At 41.4% G+C, this 10,504-nt stretch overlaps 1 protein-coding gene and 1 pseudogene across 1 annotated transcript; both read right to left on the reverse strand.

Annotated features, from left to right (window-relative positions):
• Positions 1 to 340: 340 nt before the first annotated feature.
• LOC130130889 (green-sensitive opsin-like) lies at positions 341 to 4,364 on the reverse strand (annotated as a pseudogene).
• Positions 4,365 to 5,833: 1,469 nt separating this feature from the next.
• LOC130107509 (green-sensitive opsin) lies at positions 5,834 to 10,101 on the reverse strand. Its single transcript, XM_056274148.1, has 5 exons — positions 9,738 to 10,101; positions 9,320 to 9,488; positions 7,982 to 8,147; positions 7,002 to 7,241; positions 5,834 to 5,938 (listed from the first exon to the last, which is right to left on the reverse strand). The coding sequence occupies exons 1-5, from the start codon at positions 10,099 to 10,101 to the stop codon at positions 5,834 to 5,836; spliced, it is 1,044 nt and encodes a 347-aa protein (XP_056130123.1).
• Positions 10,102 to 10,504: the final 403 nt, after the last annotated feature.

Below are 10,504 nucleotides of genomic sequence, written 5' to 3' on the forward strand. Positions count from 1 at the left end.
CGGCTGAGGCGGTTACCAGCTGCCCCCACCCCCACCCCCCGGATTCGCTCTCATTCTCAGGACAGCATTGTTTCAGTGTCATCATCTCAGCATACACACTCACACATATTTCTTTTACATACATATATGATATTGATTCTGCTGAATCCCACAGCAAAGACGCGGGGACATCTCTCAGTTACACATCACTCGCGAGGGTTCAGTCATTACAGGTCAGACATTTTGCACATGTCCACTTGCACAAAGTAGAAGAAGTTGATGGAGTCTGTGTGTAGGATCTTTCTGAATCAGTGACAGAGGAGGAAGAATATTGTCCAAAGCAGTGAAAACGCCTTTATGCTTAGGAGACGGAGGAGACTTCTGTCTTGCTGGCTGATACTGAGGTTTGATCCCCCACCATGCCGCCCAGTCCAACAGTGGTCAGCATGCAGTTACAGAACTGAACATAAAAAAGAAAAGAAAAGAAAAGCATTTTATCAGACAGACTGTTTTCTGAGCTTCAGAACTGGGAAATGAAATAAAGATTCAGTAGATGAATCGAACTGACCCATTTGTTCATCAGCACATATGACAGGGTTGTACAATGCTGAGCTCTTAGCAAAGAAGGCTGGGATGGCCGTGGACAGGGCAGTGAAGGCAACTTCCTTGTTGAAGGAGATCCAGGCGGTGAGAGAAGCGTAGGGGGTCCAGGCGATCAGAACGCCAAAGACAATCAGGATGCACATACGGGTCACTTCCTTCTCAGCTTTCTGGGTGGAGGCTGAGTCCTGCTGCTGGGCTGCAGCCTGCACAATGGTGAGGACAGCAGAAAACATGATTAAGAATCCACAGCACAAATACGGTGTTGGTGTCACGGAAGGACGCGATTTAAACATTTAAGATCTCACCTCACCTCACCTCACCTCACCTCATCTCACCTCATCTCACCTCATCTCACCTCATCTCACCTCATCTCACCTCATCTCACCTCATCTCATCTCATCTCATCTCATCTCATCTCATCTCATCTCATCATCAGCCACTTCTCCGGGGTCGGGTCGCAGTGGCAGCAAGCTAAGCAGTGCACTCCAGACATCCCTCTCCTCAGCAATGCCCTCCAGCCCCTCCTGGGGTTTCCCAAGGTGTTCCCAGGCCAGATTGGATATGTAGTCCCTCCAGCGAGTTCTGAGTTCATATAAATATATATATAAGTGAAGAAAATGATGAAGATGGGGACAAGGAAGTAGGTGATGAACATGTAGATGGCGTGATTCATTGTTGAAGCCTTCTGCGAGGGTGTAGTAGTCTGGTCCACAGGAGCACTGCATGCCCTCTGGTAGGTACCTGTGTGAGTGTAAAGCAAGCAAACAAAATGATAAGGTTATATTAGAATGCATGTTACAGCTAGTGTTGAGTTTGCGTCAAAATTTCTCATCCAGTATTGAGTCTGATATGTATTGTTCCTGAACCAGACGGAAAGTGGGGGAGCAGCACAAGCAAGAGCCATGATCCAGGTGAACTTCTGACCTTCATGTCGCTCAGAGTTTATCTTTCACATCAAAGGTGCTTTCCTATTCCCAGCTTTTTCTACCATAGTTCGAAACGTATTCCACGACAGCGACGGCCGTTATTCCCATCAGCAGACAACAAGGATCATGTTATCCAGCTTTACACTATTCTGGTGGCACTAATTAGCCGCATTGCTCGGTTATCATGAGGGTGATAACTATTAGTGTGGTTAAGCCAGATCAAGTTAAGTCAGCAGGAAGAGCATAAGGATATCCCACGCTACGTTACAGTGGAAAGGCAAAGGTTGAGAGTCTTCCCACAATAATTTTGTCTTATTTCAAGTTTAAATGCTTGATTATAGATACTAATATCAATAAATACTACATTATTAAATGATATTAGTATATGTTAGTATATATTATTGCTATAGTATAATGTTCCCATGCTGAAAGGTAGTCAGTGACGATTGATCGATAGATAGATAGATAGATAGATAGATAGATAGATAGATAGATAGATAGATAGATAGATAGATAGATAGATAGATAGATAGATAGATAGATAGATAGATAGATAGATAGATAGATAGATAGATAGATAGATAGATAGATAGATAGATAGATAGATAGATAGATAGATAGATAGATAGATCCATAGATACATAGATACATAGATACATAGATAGTTTGCTACACTGTGCTTTTGTCTATGAAGTGACACAGGCATGTTTTTGTTTGCAGGTCAGATATTAAGGCTCATTACTAAAGAAGTCTCCAAAACACCTATAGCAATACATCCACCATGTTAACTGCTTTGACTATCAAGCATCAGCATTAATCTTCTTTGCACATTATTGCTTTAAATTGCATGCAAACACAAAGCGTGGTGGCAGTATAGTCATTTGTCAAACAACAAAACAAATAATATGTGTTGGGGGTTGGTAGATGAATATTAAGATTAACTGTTGCCAGAGACAGTTGCTCAAAATATCCTCAGTGTCCATTACTATAGCTGCATTCATAGGAGCTTTTTTGTTGTTGTTGTTTTTTGTTTTGTTTTTGTTGTTCAGATAGTTATGTATTAATCATATCCAGCCATGGCCAAGTTGACCAAGATGAAGTTGAGAGGTTGTCGGACCTTCTTGTTCTGAGCCGTGACCACCAGTGTCGGAGCGTTGATGGAAAGCCGGAACAGATCAGGAAAAAACATGCACACTGAGTAGTCTGAATTTAGTACAATTTACGATTTATTTTTTTTAAATTAATTTACAATTTTCATTCATTCATTCACTATCCGAACCGCTTGTCCTGCTCTCGGGGTCACGGGGATGCTGGAGCCTATCCCAGCAGTCACTGGGCAACAGGCGGGGAGACACCCTGGACAGGGTGCCAGGCCATCGCACTATATTAATTTCATTAACTTGTAATTAATTTACAATTTACAATCTTTTATTGCCGCCACATGGGAGAGATAAGACATATCACTGTGAAGAAACTTATTGAGATTTATTTGTATTTTATCATTTTGCTCAATGAAAGATCATTTCTATTGGTCGTAATTGTGCAGTAAGTCAATTTTTGCATGGAAGTATAATGCTGATAGATATGCTTTGTTTGGCACAGTTGGATTTTTATTAAAATGGCAAAGATTAATCTTATGTTGGTCAGAGTAGCATATAATTCTCTGGGACAGTATAAACTCCACTGCAGAATTAAAATCTAACTAATTCTGTGTAATGTGATTCATTCATGGTAATTTATTGATTTTTTTATGTATTATTTGCCACAGATTTAAAAGGAAACCCTCATTGTTTATTCCAGAAATATGTTTCAATGGAATGTTAAAAAATTAATGTTTCTATTGGCTTGTAATGGCACAGAACTTGTACTGTAGTACACTAAAAATATAAGAAAAAGGTTGTGCTTCAAGGACATTAAAATACATTTGATGGATTGATATATGTTAACTGATCTACTTTGGCCAAAATTAGCATTATACAAACAATTCTTAGCTATCCTTAGCTAACGTTATGGTGCTAACATCCCAACACTAAACTGAGGCTTTCACAATGGCTAATTTTGGCAAAGTTAGCTACCGAGCTAAAGTTGTTTTAAGTATTTACACATTCTGACCAACTTCAATCACACATATTAAATGTATACGTATATAGTAGCACTTTAGAACAATGTTAATCTATAAACAAAGCAAAAATACTGATAAAGACTGCTAGCTTGCTAGCTAACGACAAGCACAATCCACCTTCTGAGACTTACTTGCCTTTTCAGTCCTATGCATCCATTTTAAAAGTATAGCTTTCCTTAACACAAACTATGCTTAACTTCTCGCTAAATATAATCTGGGGTCTGTGATGGCCTGGCGGCCTGTCGTATCTCCATGCCTGCCGCCCAGTGACTGCTGGGATAGGCTCCGGCATCCCCCCGACCCTGGTTGGGATAAGCAGTTTGGATAGTGGATGGATGGATGGTCTACTTTGGTGAATGAAAACTTTTGACCAGAGCGGTCCATCAAAGAAAGACAATTATAAAGGGGGGGGGGTACCTAGCACACATTCCTGTTGGTATTAGCTCTTCGCAGTTACTCTCTCCCTTAATTTAGTTCGATGGATATGTGTCTTCTTGTAGTTCTTGTAATTTTTAGACATGTGTTTTTGTCTTTGTGTTGCACTGCTGTGGGCTGGGGAAAATTATGTGTCGTTCCATTTCATGTGCGCAAGTGCATGAAATGAAACAACTAATAAATTGTTTCTGATTCTCATTCTGATTCTAGTACTGTGGCTATTCAAAAGAACTCCTCATTAGTGCAGCCCTGTCGTTGATGGGAATGTAGAGGTTCTTGCCCTCAGTGCCATTCTCCATCTCTCCTATGCATTAACATGTCCTTCACACGCATTGTTATAAAACTCCATACTGCCACTGGAGGGCAGGATCTGTTAACAGTAAGTTGTCACATCTACACTGGTGAGACGGTCTGTAGTGGGGTTAAAATGTTTCTAAAAAATTTAGTCAAGATGCGATCCAGTATCATCCTCTCTACCACAGAATCCATTAAATCAGGTCCAGACATTTCGGTCTGCACTGAGCTGTAAGAGTTAGGGCTGAGTTCCTGAGCGTCACAGTGGTAGCTCCTCTGTGTATCCATCTCATTACTATTCCTTGCTATAATGTGTGCAGTCATTTCATTGTACTGTAAAGCTCTTTGTGTCCCAGGACTAGAAAAGTGCTGTACGAATGCAATCATTTATTCATGCAACTATTTTGCATTATGCAGTGCAGTTGTGGGGGAACCAGTGAGATAATATATCGCTCCAATCCTTGTAACTTCAGCAGTGGCTGAAAATAAAAAATATATAAGCTATGTATAAAAATATATATCAGTTGAGCTCCTCTCTCAGCCGGTGAGATGTAAAAATATCTATTTCATCCAAGGAAACTGAGACACGTGTGGATGCATGCATTTATTTATCTACATTTACATTTTTTATAAGTTTTTATAAAAATATACAATGATGACATACAATTGAACAACAAAATATGCTGGACCATTGCAAAAATTAATAAAGAGTCAACAAACCAGGGTAGAAACTTCAGTATGGTTTTTATCGCGCTGTACATAAATGTTATGGGATACAGGCCTCTATTAATATACAGGGTACAGTCAAAATTGAAAAAAGACCAGGAGAAAGGCTTTCTCCAGATATTTTCAGGATGGTAGATCTGAAATGCTGCAGGATGCTTATTACGGCATGGTTTTGCCCATACATACCATATAGGGAGAGGTTGGTGCCAGTCACCATTAAAAACAATTCTGACTCCTGATGGTGGCTGTGGAACAGATTTCAAATTTCGATGTTATCGTCAAATCTTTCATGGATGCAAATCGACACCAAGAATGATTCCTAAGAAGGTACGGACTGGAATTCAAGCACCCAGCGCCCACGCAGAAGCATAAGAACACTTCACAGTCATTCATGTTTTTATACTGGTGTTTCTTTAATTTTGGCTATATTATGCGAAGTACTGCCCTTTGCAAGACAAGGAGGCGAAATAGTCCTTGTCAGTTCTCCCTTAAGCCAGATACTGTACACTAAAATGACAGCCACCAAAAAGAGAGTAATGATGCTTGGTAGTATACCCTCCCTGGTTCACAGGTCAGATTGGAAACTGATGTTTCTTGGAGTAAGATCGTACTGTACAACACTGTCAAATGACATTTTTTTATCTGAATGAAAGATTCTATCACACATGACCAAGTCTCGAGCAAAAAGCCATCCATGCACGGAATTGTTATTAGTCCATATGAAAAATCCATTAGAGTTGTGGTTCTTCTATCCTTGGGAAACTGAGGACACTTCTGTCTTGCTGGCTGATACTGAGGACTCATCCTCCACCATGCCACCCATTCCAATAGTGCTCAGCATGCAGTTACGGAACTGAAAGAAGGGCAGATCACACAGTGTAGCGTTAATATTTGGCTGATAGAAAATCCTCCTAATATACACAGCTCAAATATCGTAACCGGATGTAACTAGAATCGAAGGGGGGGGGGATTCAAACAACACTACTGTGTCAATGTGTTACAAAAACAAAATCAATTGTATTCCTCTTTTATAAGTAAGATCCCCACCTTTGCCCCCTCAGGTGCAATTATATTTCCCATTAAAAAACAAAACAAAACTGAGTCTGGCCCCATCCTCCCCAGACCAGCTTTCTGTGCAAAACACATTTTGCGAGGGAGAGGGCCAGCAGGACAGACAGTGAATACTTTCACTGTTCATCAGCTTGCAGCATGTAATGCAAGAGACCCAGAGCACCGTATGGTGGTGGTAGCTAGGAGTAGCAGTATTAGAGTCCATACCAGCCACCTGTTGAGGTTTAGGACTATAGGTAACATGCAAAACACAAGTACCCCCCCCCCCCCCACACACACACACACTAGCCCCGATATGCTAATCCGCCTTACTTTGTAATAGCCTATGTGTCTGCTCTCGGGGGATTGTGATTGAGCCTGGCTGTTTCTAAGTGGCAGAACGGGCTCGACTCCAGGGAGCTATTTAGCGATTAAGATAAATACTCTGAGCTGGTTACAAGGAGTAGAACATCAAGCTAATCGTCGTTTTTTCATTGATATCTTTATATGTACAGAAATGATTGTAAGGCTAGGTTGGGGTGATAGAAAAAAAGTATGTCTTTAAAACTGCACAACAGCACATGTTAAAATAGGCCCAGTGGAGACCCCGCAGCTGAATGGTTAGAGTGCACACCACATGGCCACATGGTCGCAACCATCGCCATTTGTTGCATGTTCCAATGCAAAATACATGCATGCATTCATTACATGCATGTTGCATGTCATGCCCATCTCTATCTCTCCCCATTTCCTGTTTAACTCCACTATAGTTCTCTGATAAATGTATAGAAACACCTAAAAAGATTAAAAAAATAAAAAAAGCAGCCCCGATGATGTTAGTTCTGCAGAGACAAGCCGCCACATACCTGTTTGTTCATCAGCACGTAGATGATTGGGTTGAACAAGGCTGAGCTCTTAGAGAAAAAGGCAGGGATAGCCATGGCTGTGGCTGTGAATGCAGCTCCTTTGTTGAGGAAAATCCATGCAGCAAAGCTGGCATATGGAGTCCAGGCGAGCAGGAAGCCCAAGACCATCAGGATGCACATACGTGTGACTTCCTTCTCAGCTTTCTGGGTGGATGCAGAGTCCTGTTGCTGGGCTGCAGCCTGCAAACAAAGCCACCGGTTAGGAACGCTGTGTGGTTTCTCACAAAAAGCTACGAGCACAGCCAGAAGGGACAATGCAAATGTGTCTGAGCCATTTAACTAAGGAGAAGTCAGACTTCATATAAATTACAGAGATCCTGCACACTACCTCTGCATGGCAAGCCTTTATGTTGCCTTGTCTAATGTCAATAATGTCAATAAAATGTGAAAAGCCAAAATGTTGATTAAAGAAAAATAAAAAATGTTGCCAAGAAAAAATCTCTGCATCTGAGAGGAAGAGGAGGGGGGAGTGATATACTGTAGTGTACTGTAGCTGCAATATGCTGCAGCTGGTTGTTGGCTGGTAAGTTTTTCCATTGTTTAGAGAGGTGCTAAACAAATATAGATATCTTGTTACATGTTTCTGTGCTACTGAAAGTCTAATGTAGGATGCTGCAGTTTGGTGTAATTTAGCATTTATCTTGCCTCTAATGGAATTATAATTTCAGTATGTTCATCTGTAATTACTAAGTCAAAGCTCATCATCATCTGCTTGAGAGAGCTATTGAACTTGGATAGTTTGGTACCACCTTCACTGCGCACACTAGATTTCCGTTAAGTGAAGAAGATGGTGAAGACAGACTTGCTCGAGGTGATGATTTGTTGAGCTACATTAAACTAGTGCGTTTGTTTTTACAACTCAGTCACTCTTTTCTTGCACTGCTAGAAGCATTTCAATGTGATATAAGAATGAGTCTTACGGCTTTGACTGTCAGCACAAGGCTGCCGTAGGTGAAGAAAATGGTGAACACTGGGAAGCAGAAGTGGCAGCTGAACATGTACATGACGTATGATTCATTGTTGAAGCCTGGAGCCAAGGTGTAATAGTCTGGTCCACATGAGCACTGCATGCCCTCAGGGATATACCTGTGAATGGGGGGGGGGGGTTTAGATTTTGGAGAACTTTCCAGAAAGTTGAATCAGTTCATCTGGACACAACGTTTAGTGGGAGGGATGTTGCATCCCTCATGTAAGTGACTTCATCAGTCTCCCAACAAGATGTTGGAGACATTTCACAAAAGCTTCGCTGTCTCTTACTATGTATGACTGGCCTTGATTCTAAATTGTTTTCCAAACACTATTAAGACCGGGATGAAGAAAAAGATAGTTTTTGATTAGAATATATTAGATTAGAATCAATGCCAACCTTTAGAGTTAACAAAAGATTATCGAGATTAGCAAGATTATGGAGAGATTATCATAATTACAGCATAGGGTCAGGCTCGCCGTTCCAAAATGCAAGAGACCAAATCTGAGCTGTCACTTTGACAACATGAATAATGGCCAGTTTATGCACAAGTGTGGGTCAATGTTGCACTGAATACTGCAGTGTTTCTCAATCGGGACCTCGGAGAAACCCAGCACTGCTGGTTTTCTGTTCTCCCAGGTAGTTCATCACGTTCACCTGTTGGTCCAGTTACTCCAGCCTCCCTGAACTACCTGGCAGAATAGCAAACTAATAGTACTGATAATACCCGAGGACCTGATTGATAACCATCAACCATATACCATGGAGTGCTATGAGTATGCAGGTTTTCTTTCCATCCTGGCAGTACCCCAAGTGACTGGAGAGTGCACCTTCAGCCAAAGAGGTCGGACTAGTCGCCTGGAAATCGCCCTGTGTGTTGACATTTGGCATCCCATGACTCATATGAGTAATAACTAAACAATATTATCCCAGATATCGTCTATAAATCATCCCTAGAGCTCTGTGCCATAGGTTTGCAACTCCGGCGATAACTTGCTCTGATGGTTTGATCGAGTCCAAACAATGCCGAAATGCTCCTCGGTTCACGGAAGTACTGCAACCGTGTTTCATCCATGTTGGGCTGAGTAAAGCGAAACTTAAAATACCTATTTATTCCATCAAAAACAAGAAGCTATTCAGAATAAAGGACAAAAAAAGTTAAAAGGAATTTCTGTGAGACGTGACCCTAATCCAGGAGATGGTCACATATGATAAAGCCCTTCTAATTTTTCTTATAACCACTCATGCTGGCACGGGGCAAATAATCCATTCGATGCAATTAACTCATTACCTTGACCAGCCGACGAGTGGAGGAACGGCACATGCGCAGGCCATGAACCAGGTCAATGCACATCCCGCAAAAGCATGGTTAGCAGTGAATTTGAAGCTGCCCATAGGCTTGCAGACCACAATATATCTCTCAATAGCCAGAACCACAAGAGACCAGAGAGAAATTTGACCTGTCGAGAAAGAAGATAATGAACACAAGTTATAAGACACTTCAAAATCACTTCATCCTTTGCACCACTATTGAAGTGCATTAGGACTTATAGTATACCATGAAAAGACATTTGTTCATTTAGATTAATCATTTGAATTGCAAATATTACAATTAATAGCAATTAAAATATAAATGACAAATGGCATGAAAATGTAACAATAACAAGAAACTATCCTCTTTTTTTTCCTTTTTTTTCCCTGATGTTTACCTCCAAGTGTGGCCATGAAGCCCTCAATAGCACAGGCCATTGGTCCGAGAGAAAAATAGCCATTGAGGGAAGTGTAAAGGGTGACCGTGAAGCCAAAAACAACCATTATCAATCCAGCCACGGCCAAGTTGACGAGGATAAAGTTGAGCGGTTGTCGGAGCTTCTTGTTCTGAGCTGTGACCAACAGTGTCAGTGCGTTGATGGGGAAGCCGGTGCAGATCAGGAAAAACATGTAGAAAGCAAGTATTTTGAATTGCCATGGTTCCGCCAGGTAGTACTGTGGATATTCGTAAGGACTCCTCACAAGCCCAGTCCTGTTGTTCATGGGTATGTAGAAGTTCTTGCCCTCGGTGCCGTTCTCCATCTTCTTAGCGTGGGGTTTTCCGATCGGGACACTGGGATGATCTGCAAGCACTGGCCCCGCGGCTAGGAGTCGTCTGGCTGCTTTGCTACAAGTGACGCCGAGCCTTTGATTATATAGGCCTGTAAGCAGACTCCTCGAGGATCAAGGAGGGGTTAGGAAAGAGGATTTGCTTGAGAATTCACTCCATAATTGGTGTGTGTATAATCACTTGCTACACATCACAGGGGTGTTAGGTTAATTTATCACGTGTGTTTAAAGTTTTAGGTCATCTCCGGAATGATGGATGAGTCCAAACGGGAAAAGATTTTGAGAAAGAGAGCTATTTGTGTTTTCAGAATATTTCAGGTTTTATATCTATTTATAATATCTTTAGACACACCTTTTTAACTGTGTGTTTCTCTAC

This window comes from Lampris incognitus, chromosome 2 (assembly GCF_029633865.1).
Source record: "Lampris incognitus isolate fLamInc1 chromosome 2, fLamInc1.hap2, whole genome shotgun sequence".
NCBI classification, from domain to species: Eukaryota; Metazoa; Chordata; class Actinopteri; order Lampriformes; family Lampridae; genus Lampris; species Lampris incognitus.